This window comes from Vanessa cardui, chromosome 25, assembly GCF_905220365.1.
Source record: "Vanessa cardui chromosome 25, ilVanCard2.1, whole genome shotgun sequence".
NCBI lineage: Eukaryota > Metazoa > Arthropoda > Insecta > Lepidoptera > Nymphalidae > Vanessa > Vanessa cardui.
The window spans coordinates 1,755,544-1,767,960 of NC_061147.1; the positions used below are offsets into that span (position 1 = coordinate 1,755,544).

Consider the following 12,417-nt stretch of genomic DNA (forward strand, 5'->3'; position numbering starts at 1 on the left):
AGATCGTTTTCATAGTATATCAAGGACAATTTTATTCCTAAGATATTAATGTCTATTGATTGTGCACAGAACAACAAGTAGTTAGTTATGTTTACCGCATAATTATATACAGACATATTTTTTATATATTTTTATATATTTACTAGCTTCTTTAGTAGTTACAATAGATTCGACTGCACGAATTTTGTCTAAATATATTTTTGCATCGATTTATATTTTGGGCTGAATATTGTGAAGCAGTTGCCTTTTAAAAAAATATACGAATACTATAAACTTTTTTTATTCTTCATTGTTATGAAAAATAAAAAAAGTTGAATTATTTTTATTTTCCGTGCTAAGAATAATATACTAGATATATATAAATATATACAAGTGGTAGTTTAAAGTTGAATCATTGCATTCTTAAAGTTTGACAATAGTTAAAAAAAACGGAAAAGAGATTAGGTAACCATATAAAAAGCAATAGAAATGCTTGCAACATTATGAAACAGCAAAAACGAATAAAAAACGCTAATATGCAAATTTCCGATATAATATTCGTTCGTAATTACTCTCAGGAATAGTTTTGTGAAACGATAGTTTTTAGTCACAGCATAACCTTTATATTTTCCTTCTATTATGGTGAACTCTCACATCATATCACACAATCATTTTTATTTACAATTTTATTCATATAATACTCAACATTTATAAATGTTAGACCAAGTATATAATATTACAGTTATTAATTACGGGATATTTACCATGTTTTTTTTTTTATTTTTATTAAAGCTCGATATTTCGACATTATCTACGAATGTCTTGTTCACGAGACTCGCATCTCGGCAGTCTCATCATTCTCATCATCATTGGTAAATATCCCGTATTTAATAACTGTCATAATATAAACAACTATGTTAATTTAAAATAAAGTACATATTTTTTAAGTTTGTATGTTTTAATGAAAATTAAATTCCTGAAGGTATTTGATATCGAGGATATAATTGTATGCTTTACATGTAATATTGTTTTAAAACAAACAGTTTTCAAGTAAAGTTTAATATACACTGGCCGCCAAAAAAATCGACCCACCCGTATTTTTTTACTTACAAAGTTGTTATCTTAACTATGCGACGACCTAGGTGGATTGTTTTACTTATGGGACATACATTTAACATTTTATTACCCACTTGATATTGATTTGGAGGAGTTGTAAGTGTTATTGAGGATATTTGGAATATTTTTAAAGATTGATAAGAAAACGTTACTTTGTGCACGAAGTGCATGGTTAGTTCATTTCCAGTTCTTAACGCGGAATCATCTCGGTTCGATGTTTATTATTGAATAAGTGTATGAAACTTTGTTGAAACAATAATTTTAATAAGTTTAATCATAAAAAATGGATACTACTGAAGCAGAAGCTGCTCAAGTCGTAGCTCTTATTCATGAGGGGTTAAGTCAGCGAAATGTGGCTAGAACACTAAAATTAAGTCGTTCAGGGGTGCGAAAAGTGTACAAACGCTACTTGGAGACTGGGGAGTATCGCCGGAGACCAGAATCTGGCAGGGGGCGTGTCACGAACCCTACCGATGACCGTTTTATTGGTTTGACGTCTTTAAGAAACCGACATCTTTCGGCTGTTGACGTTCAAGGTAGACTCCAAGAAAGTCGTGGAGTGTCTGTGAGTGAAAATACTGTAAGAAGAAGACATCGAGAGCAAAACTTAACTCCTCACAAGCCAGCAACAGGACCAAAACTCACAGCATCCCATCGACAAGCAAGACTACAATTTGCTAGGCAGCATGTCGATTGGACACTGGACCAATTGGAGTCAATATTGTTCAGTGATGAAATCCGAATGTCTCTAGTAGGCTCTGGTGGACGATGTAACGTCAAACGAAGGCCAGGAGAACGCTACTCTCAGTGTTGCATTCGAGAAACAGTCCGATTTGGTGGAGGCTCTACAATGTCTTGAGGAGGTATTTCTTTGACGGGACGCACAGAGCTGGTTTTTTTCCGTAATCGTGCTGTTAATGCTTAAACTTACATAACGGACATTCTGGAGCCTCATGTGATGCCTTACGCTGGATATATTGGGGATAATTTGCAACTTATGGACGACAACGCACGACCTCACGTCGCTAGAATTGTTAAAGACTATCTCAGGGAAGTCGAAATTCCAGTTATGCAGTGGCTAGCCAAAAGTCCGGACTTAAACCCGATAGAGCACCTCTGGGACCAGCTAAAACGTACGGTTCAAGCACGAAATCCAATTCCAGAAACCCTGAATCAACTGGAAGCTGCCCTAACTGAAGAATGGCAACGGACCCCAAAGTAAGACATTAAAAAGCTATTCAGGTCACTTAATAGGCGTATGCAGGCAGTGATTAGGTCAAGAGGAGGAAGCACTCTGTATTAAAGTAAGATTTAGGCACCCAAATTTAAAAACAAACGGCATAATCGTTTTGTACAGAAAAAAATAAAATTGCGTAAAATTTTGTGTCTTCGTGTTTTGTCCCATATTTACCTAAAAACCTATTTTTTGCGCACTATTTCTGTTTTTGTACAATCCTACAATTGCATTTTTTCATTATCAATCTTAAAAATATAAATATGTGGTAGTTTAAAACCATACGATGGCTTTTTTAAAAAAAATGTAGGTGGGTCGATTTTTTTGGAGGCCAGTGTATTTCAAGGAAGCAGGCGGGAACTGTTAGTTTAAATATAAATAGTAGGTACCTTACCGTTTTAACAGCGTTGCCGCTTTGCCAGAGCGTATTATTGATTTTTCACAGAAACTGACGTTTTTGATATGACATTTATTTTTATTTTCTTTCAAAAATGACAAACGTAATTTATATGCAGTTTTGTCTTGAGTAAACACTTAAAAGTATATAGCATTGTGCGTAAACATTTTTTTTGTATTTGCCAATATTAGAATCCGATTTTTTTTAAATGTAATATTGTTTGTTGTTTTTAATTTTATGTCGGATAAGGTAAAGGTGTAACAACATACATGCTCGACTCGATTTTTTAACACGTTTAAATTTATGTTTCAATTACAGTCTACATGTAACACACGTACAGTTCTTAAAATTTGAAGTATCAGTTAATTAATAATATAAAACCAATCTCAGTGTTATATGTATGTATAACAAATACATAACCAATTATATTAAAAAAAATAATGTATAACAATGACTCAGAAAATCCTTAAACGAAAAAAAAAATTAACAAAAGTTTTTAACAAAATTTTAATATTCTTCGCATAAAGTTTCTTTCTTTACGTTTAGTACATTACGTAACTTTGACGTAAGATTTAAATAATACGGAACAAAAAACGATAGAATGCAAATACTCCAACTGCTCAACGGGGCTTTTTAACATGTCTAGGCTTTACATGCCCCAAGTTTAATCATACTGTTGCTTCTTATGGGGCACACAATATACGCTTATTATTAATTTGGGTATCAGAAATACCAAATTAGTAGTTATTATAAATAGGTGTTAAATAAAATATTTACTAATTTTTACAGCGGTAAAAAATTGATTTTAATTGTAGCGTACACAGATCGATAAAACATATTTATGAATATTACATTTGTATTTTGTATAAATATATATTATCTGTGTAATTATGCATCTGTCATCTCGAATTACAGACGTCGCAAAAGCGCGGGAAAAGGGTTGTATAAAAATGGACGCGCGGTGAAGATAGTGTGTGCACAGCGAACTGATATTTAAATATAATATGTATATATTTAAACTATTTGGTAGATCGATCTCACATGATAGCATTACAGTAGACGTTGAAATCATTACAAAGAAAATTTTGCGTGTTCAAACGAATTGACATTCGCAAACCAATCGCGAGAAAGAACTAAATCACGCATATGGTTATATTTATAATTGAAAAAGAGTAGAGGTTGATTGTGGGTTAAAGCCTATTTATAATTCTCCTCACACTTGGCGTGTTGGAGAAAAATATAAAACCTTATCCTTGATAGGAAAGATTTTTGTCTGATAAGCAACGTTTACAGCCTATCACGTTACTTGAGTTCGATCATGACTATTTTCATGGTATTATTTACCTACGCTATGACATAGATATACTATGTCATAGCCAGCATACAACTGTGTACAATTGTGCGTAAATATAATTGTACGTCACTTGAAACAATTGAATGACTTGTTCAATACGACTAGAAAAAGTTCAGGCGTTGGATCACCAGCTTTTCTGCTTATGAATGGGAAACAAAATACCCAGGACCTCGCCGCTAGCTAACACACTAATATATGTATAGTTATTTCTAGTAGAATAACTAACAGTAGATACAATATCCCATAAAAAAGTTGCCAAATGTTCTACTATAGACAGGTAGTCTCACCATGCACTATCAAATTGCACAATATGTATTAAAAATATAAATTAAACATAATCAGTGATTAGATATGAAAATTTTATACATTTGTTAAAAAATTATACATTAAATTACCTATACTAATATTATAAATGTGAAAGTAACGTTGTCTGCGTGTATTTCACTACCAAGCCGCTAAACCGAATTTGATGGCATTTGGTATGAAGCAAAATTTAACTCCAAAGAAGAACATAGGCTACATTTTTGCCTGACACGTGACAACCAAACCCCTAACGCGAGTGAAGTCGCAGGCGACGTATATCATAAATTATAATTAATAAAACCAATATGATATACCATAAAATTAAAAATAAGCCCAAATAAAGTTGTTCACTTTTTGATTGAACTGATGGCGACTATCGTTATAACATAAGTATACCAAGAATCGACGCATATAAAAAAAATGAGGTTACAATGTACTTTACCTACCCAACTAACGATACGGTCCTATTAAACTAAAAGCTTGCGTTATCAAATTTATAGACAATGACTATCTGGCGTGGTCAACCGAAAATCCTATCTGTTACAAATATCTATTAAACCTTCGCGTGTTACTGTAATAATGGATACGGGAATTATGTTATTACCAGTAAATGCTGACAAATTTTGTCTATATATACCAATTTAATCGGTATAAAAATTAAAGTGCATCTATTCGCATGTTAAGTGATTAGTTTATAATATATGTATACGAACTCACAATTCGCAATTGCTCTGATGGTAATCGTTTTTTATTACTAAGGTAGGTAGACTGGTATCATTTAAGACACCACCCACAAACATTGGAACCATATGAAATTACACTACCAATCTAGGAAACTAAGTTTGAACTCTTACATAACTATTGGGCACATGGCTTCCAATATTTTTTTTAAAACTAAGGTAGCATAGGTTGAGCCGCCTGATTAGTATTAACCACCAATACCAATAGCCGTTGGTGTGATATAAAATTTCAACCAACATGGCCATTGCACCACCAACATTGGAAATGAAGAAGTTACGTGCCTTATATTAATTTTAGCTACACTGGCTGACTCATCGTTCTCACTGGAACATAATAGGACTAAGTATTTCTGCTCAATGGTAGGATATATTATGGCTGGACTTACCCAGAGAGGCTCTCATCAAGCCCTACCATCAAGAAATCTATACCAATCATTGTAAAACCAAAAAAACATGTCATTCTTAAAGTGACTCGATTTGAATATTTATTTAAATTTGGAATTTTTATTAAATACCGTTATATTTAGTTTTTATTCTATGGTACGGTACCCAGAATCGTAACTTAAACTTACATAATGTTTAGCAATATCAGATATGAAGGAAATAACTACGTCAAAACTAGCGTTGAAGTGTTTAAAGCACAGATAAAGTTTGAACGAATTTATTACGGCCCGTTTCCGAGCTATCTCGATGTTTCAAGGGCTCGATAAAGTTTCGCTTGAAACTGCACTAATTGATAACGCGAATTGACGGTAAAATTTTAATTAAATAACGCTTAAGAGTTTTTATCAATATATACATATATGTAGTTATGACCTCTGTCCTTACGTGGGTAAAAAAAGTTTATACATCATACATATTACTATTACTGCTCTATGTGGAGTAAACCTGACACCGCTTCGGTATGCCTTGCTGTCTTTAGCCTATATATGCTGTCAAGTAGCTCTGCTCCGGTAATGCCTTGATGTTAAGTCTACAGCCTTTCTCAATAAGCACGCTATCTTCTAAGCTATTGGAGACTCAGATGTTGGAAAGGTTAGCACATTAATATTAACTTGATACAATATGTCTTTGTCCAGAAGCAAAAAAAAAAAACAGTCGTCGTTTTCGTCTCGTCAATGATACAATTGTTACACCACTGATGAGTGTAAAAGATCTCAGTAAAATCTTTTTTTGGAGGGGAGAGTTCATTAGAAAGCCAGGACACTCCTTGCACCCGCTCTTGTTGCGCCTATATTTGTGCGTTTCCCTAGGTAATTAACCTAACAATACTAAATCAATATTTCTAGTAACGGAAGCGGATTTAAAAAAAAATCACAAAACCAACAAAAAAAAACAAATACTGCAAACTTTGAAAGTAAAATAACAAAATGCCTCACCCATACCAAGCAAATCTGTCTGGAGTACAATCATTACTAGGTACCGTCCGTTTGTTATTTTTCTTGATACAGAATGTGAACACGTTGAGGGTAAATATTGTATCTGTAAATCTGAAGTTTACAACCCTAAACGAAAGAAACTAAGCAATAATGAGCATTATAATGACACAATGTTTACAATTTTTGCCATTGTGTTGTAGTTGTCATATATATTGTAGGAACAAGTAAGCGTATTTACCATCTCAAGATAAGTTGCCTTCCCCGTAGATACTTGCAATGTATTTTTGACGACCTCCGTGGTCGAGCGGTGTGTACACCGGTTTTCATGGGTACGCTACTCCGAGGTCCCGGGTTCGATTCCCGGCCGAGTCAACGTAGATTGTCATTAGTTTTCTATGTTGTCTTGGGTCTGGGTGTTTGTGGTGGTGTACCGTCGTTACTACTGATTTTCCATAACACAAGTGCTTTAGCTACTTACATTGGGTTCAGAGAAATATATGTGATGTTGTCTCATATTTATTTATTTATATTTAAAGCATCGCTTATATATACATCGCTTATATTCCTTAGTGAATGGAATGCCTGATGGTAGATAGCCTGACGGTAAAACTATTGGTTTCATAAATATGAAGTCTTTTAGACTGATGCATACATAACGTTTGACATTCCAGGGTTTTAAGCCGAAGGTAACGTCAAAAAAATAGAAAGCTTCCCTTAGAAAAATTTAGAAGTTGGTTATTTTTTTTTAATTTTATATGATGCTATAACTAACTAGTAAATTTATATACATATTTCATATTTATTTATCATACAGAATGATTTAAAATATATGCTTATTTAAACATTAATAATCAACAGATACGAGATAAATACCCAAGATGGACGACCGTACAGTCGACTTGATTTTTGGTGGTTCGCTGAAATCCCTCCCACCAGTCAGCTCCAAGATCGTGAGGATCTTCACCAGCTCTACTTTCACAGGTAAGTTTTATACATATGTCCTTCGAAATTTCGACCAAAATTACAACCATTATATTATAAATATGAAATGAAGTCTTACTGTCTGAATTTGATGAAATTTGGTATGAAGCAAACTTGAACTCCAAAAAAGGACATAGACTACTTTTTTTGCCTGACACATGACAAACAACATCCTAAAACGCGAGCATAGTCTATCTGACTTTCGTTATGATCGGTCAAACGAAGTTTAAGTCTAATTTACTTGGTGGTATGGCTTTGTGCTAGCCCATCTGGGTAGGTACCACCCACTCATCAGTTATTCTTCCGCCAAATAACAGTACTCAGTATTGTTGTGTTCCGGTTTGAAGGGTGAGTGAGACAGTCTAACTACAGGCACAAGGGACATAACATCTTAGTTCCCAAGGTTGGTGGCACATTGACGATGTAAAGAATAGTGTTAATATTTCTTACAGCGTCATTGACTATGGGTGATGGTGACCACTTACCATCAGGTGGCCTATATGCTCGTCCGCCAACCTACACCATACAAAAAGTCATACAGATATTAACTTTTAAACAGAAGATTACGTGAATTATGTCGATTACGTGATACAACATTTAGGCGAATGAAATTTTCCTCTAGGCTATTAAAAGGCTAAAATATAGCCTCTGGGACAAAACATTAAAGATCTTTTAAAGCACGATATAATTTGGCCTGTAACCATCATAAGAACTTTTATTAAAATGCCGCTAAGACAGTGTCGAGACTTGAAACATTAATTAATGATTCAACAATAATTATCTCAGAGTGATCTTAAGTTCGCAAATACTTTTAAAAATTCTCGCTAAATATACAGTGAAATGGGTTAAGCAATCTGAACTCGGAACATTTATATACCAGGATTTCCAATTACAAAATAAAAAGTCGGAGCGCTCGTAACATTTTTATGCAGCAATAAAAGCGAATACAATTTTTTAATATGTCAACAATTAAAGTGTCAATATTCTTAACATATTTAACGAAACGGGGAACCCAAACGTACTATCGGAATTTTTATTCGCTTTCGATTTTGTATTCGCTTTTATAGTCTGATAAAAAATGCCATTGATATTTTGTCTGTATGTATCTATTCGATACGTCAAAATAATTTTCTAGACCTTTGTAAGCATAATGATGTCCTGACCGATCACGCTAGCTAATCCATGCCAAACCAACTCAGGAGACATTTATAGAGAGATTTATAGAGTTGTAGAGTTCCTGTTGCCTCACCAGTCGTCGGCATGATGGAAACCCAAGAAGGTTTTAGAGGTGACAGATCCTGGCACAGGCCCCATTTAGCCCCGGTTAAGTCCCACATACATCCCTTTCCCTGAACCCCGCGGCAAGCGTATATGCACTTCCTCCTCACACACAGCACAACATGTACACAATGTTTGCGCAAACACAAATCACTCTCTATATAATCTCTATATCCCTCGTAATCAAACAGGGCGGCAAATTTAAAACGACGGGTGAAGAACGGAAAGAGGTCAGACGCAAAAACAACACCTTGATTTTCTTTCCGAGCCAAAAGATTCCCTCCAACTTCGGGACTGAGTTGTCACTGAGCATTTTCCAAAATAAATAATCCAAGTTTTTTTTATGTTCGTTAGTATCAATTAATTAAATTTAAATTAGTTCAAGAAAAGAGCGTACAAGCCTCAGATCTGTTGCAGATATCCATGAGCGGTCGTAGTTACTTTTGCCACATATCACAAAAAAAACGATCAAATGTTGTCTTAGATTTTCGCGATTATTACGCATTGAAATAAAACTACCCGTGACCACGAACGCTGTAAAGTCCTCGAAACGTCGGGATGATAAAAATAATTAATATACGCGATTTAAATCCGTTTTATTTCAAAACAATCAAATTTCGACCAACGGGTACCTCTCAAATTAAATTAAACCTCTTTGATTTTACGTCCTCTTTTAATTATTATAGTTATAAATATCATACCTTTTGGGCATAACCCAAACGCATTTCACGGTGAGTTCTGAGAAAACTTGTGGAATACCTGTAAATACATTAATAACCCATGTTAAATTAACTTAAATATTCTTGATTTAATTAATTCGATGAATGAGTCCGTGCTGGTCGACAAATATTATGGAGTTTCTTGGCAAACGGCCGCATACGTAATGAATTTGGATGCAAGCCATTTTCCCTCAGGTAAAAATGTGTAAAAGCAAATCTTATTACCATAAAAATGTCTTAATTAAAACATATGTTAGTGAATTCTTTTGTATTTCAAATTTAGAACACTTCTATTTGAAATATAACCGTCGTTACGTAAATTTTACTGCGGTAATAACTTTTTGACTTTAGTCTCGATAATAGTATAAAATAAAGTTAATTGTGCATCGTGTAATGTAGAGACAAATTATCTAATTACCTAAGCAAAGCGACAAAATAAAAAAAACCCACAGTTTTAATAACTATCACACATCAGTTATAAGGACCATTTGACACTAGCTGTGCTAGAGACTTACTCCGCCTTCGAATTGAATAAAAAAGTTATTGTTGTTGACTAAGTCACTCCTCATTACATTCTTCTACTAGTAAAAGTCGCGTCACGATTTTGACGGTCAGCCCTTCCAGAGATTAGTCGGAACAAACAGACAGAAAATGTCTTAAAAAGCGAGCTGCTGTATATAGGGAAGATGTGATATTTTTATTTTTGTGTTTATTTTAAAGAACTTCATATAGCATAGACTACAAGTATATTAAAAATCTAAAATGCGGTTTCAAAATGTCAATTCCAATTTTCGCGCAAAAACCGATCTATATTTCATATGACGTCACTGCTGTCTGTCACTGCCCCTCTGATCGTACTTTTCCTCGCTGGCTTTCATACTTATGCATTTATCCCCGACCTTTGAGATACTTTTTTGTAAAAATTTAAAATGGACTATCGATACTTCGCAAATAAGCTTTGTTGACGTATGTTTTGTGCCAATTTGTTCTTCTGATTCAATAAAGTTTTCACATAAATGGTTTTTGACTGGAACTTGTGACAAAAAACTGAGATAAAAGTGGTTTCAAGCTGAAAAGAGGAATCTGGAGTCTGCTTTCACAAACCCAACTTCCATTTTCTTTTGAAAAAAGCAATTAATTTTCGTTTCAATGTTCAATTTTTTACAACTATAACCTCAAATAAGTAATCATAACAAGAGTGACGTCACTGAACGCTATATTAGTGTTTTGAAATACGTTCCGTTTCACGTTACCTTAGTTCGTAATTATTGCTAAAAACAAAATGATACCAAATATAAACCTTGTAGTGGCCCTTCTTTTATATTTTTTTAACATTTTAATAGCAAAATTCGACAAGATAAACCCCGCTGAGTTACTTTCACCAGTTATTATCTTTTTTCCGATCCGGTGTTACTTTTTTATTTGTCATTGTTAGTTAATCAATCAAGATAAACTTTATTGAACTGCTCTGCTTATAAAAGCACTTTTCGGTCTTCATTACACAATTTTATTTAAAGTAAATGAAATAGATTATACCGACACAAAACAGACAAAAATATCAGCTACAACAACAACAGCCTGTAAATTTCCCACTGCTGGGTTAAGGTCTCCTCTCCCTTTGAGGGAAAGGTTTGGAACGTATTCCACTACGCTGTTCCAATTTTCGACAAAATACACACATGCAGATTTCCTCACGATGTTTTCTTCCACCGTCGAGCTCGAAATGAATTATAAACACAAATTAAGCTCATGAATATTCAGTGATGCTCTCCTAGGTTTGAATCCGCAATCATCGGTTAGGATGCACGCGTTCTGACCTCTGGGCCATCTCGGCTCTTAATAAATATCAGCTATTTTCAAATATTTAAATTGAATATCAATATCAGTGAATGAATATTCCAAAAAACTTTTAATATCCTGCGCCAAATGCAGATAGAATGCGGATCACCGCAATGGCATCAACTGTTAGCGTTCGGTTAACTATTTTGTTTATGAGCCAAAATATACAATCTATATAGGTAAATATATTTGTCTGTTTCAAATAACAAGAATATGTTTATTACTGTATATTGTTAAGTGACATTATTAAAAAAAATAGATCCCGCTGAGTTTCTTTCGCCGGTTCTTCTCAGGTCTGAGGTATTATATTCCGAACAGGTGATAGATTGTCGACAATCAATAAGAAAGTGTAAACACTTCTATTTTGAATAAAGGTTTTTGACTTTGACTTTGATTTACGTGTAGTACGACGCAACTTAGATGTAGCATCGGCAAAATTGTAAAACCGATCACATCCGAATTAAGTACGCCATCCCAAATTATCAATTTTTTTTAATGTAAATAAGGTCTTTACACGATTGTAATATCATATGACGTAATATATTCGTCAATTTGACATGTCGATTTGCTTTCTCGGGTTAAACTGACGCGAGAATCTATAGCGGCGAATAGCGTCGAATGTCGCAATAGGGAGCTAGCTATTTCTATTGGTTGTGAAAGTCGGTAGTAAACGGTTTTACGAATTTTGCTATGCAATGCTACATCTAAGTTGTGTCGTACTATATTTGTTAGTAATGTTATCAAAGGTTACCCGTAAATCATATATTCATAAATGTGCATATTTTGATAAATGATTTCAAGGCATACATGCATATTAAGTTACTTGATAAAAAAGGTAAAGGAACTTTGTATAATAAAATGATACCAAGTTAATAACAAGAGCCGAGGTTGCTCAGGGGTTGGAACGAGTGTATCTTGACCAATTGTTACGAGTTAAAACCCAGGCTAACATGGCAGACCAAGGCAGAAGGAAAACATCGTAAGAAAACCTGCATGTGTATTATTTCTATGAAATTCAGCCTCTGCCTATCCACTGACCAATATGCTTCATATCTCATTCTCAAAGGGAGAAGATTCCTTAGCCCAGCAGTGGGAAAT

The 12,417-nt window shown here is 34.1% G+C and overlaps 2 protein-coding genes across 2 annotated transcripts in view; both read left to right on the plus strand.

Annotated features, from left to right (window-relative positions):
- The first annotated feature begins 1,378 nt into the window (after positions 1–1,378).
- On the plus strand, positions 1,379–1,970 carry LOC124540375. The gene is made up of 2 exons (XM_047117875.1): positions 1,379–1,660; positions 1,851–1,970. Exons 1-2 carry the CDS (start codon positions 1,379–1,381, stop codon positions 1,968–1,970), a joined length of 402 nt encoding a protein of 133 aa, XP_046973831.1.
- Positions 1,971–7,366: 5,396 nt separating this feature from the next.
- Positions 7,367–12,417, plus strand: part of LOC124540493 (NACHT and WD repeat domain-containing protein 2) — a 47,540-nt gene continuing 42,489 nt past the window's right edge. The window contains exon 1 of the mRNA XM_047118112.1: positions 7,367–7,483. Coding sequence (XP_046974068.1) covers positions 7,381–7,483 — 103 coding nt within the window. The 5' untranslated portion in view covers positions 7,367–7,380. The remainder of the gene's footprint in view (positions 7,484–12,417) is intronic.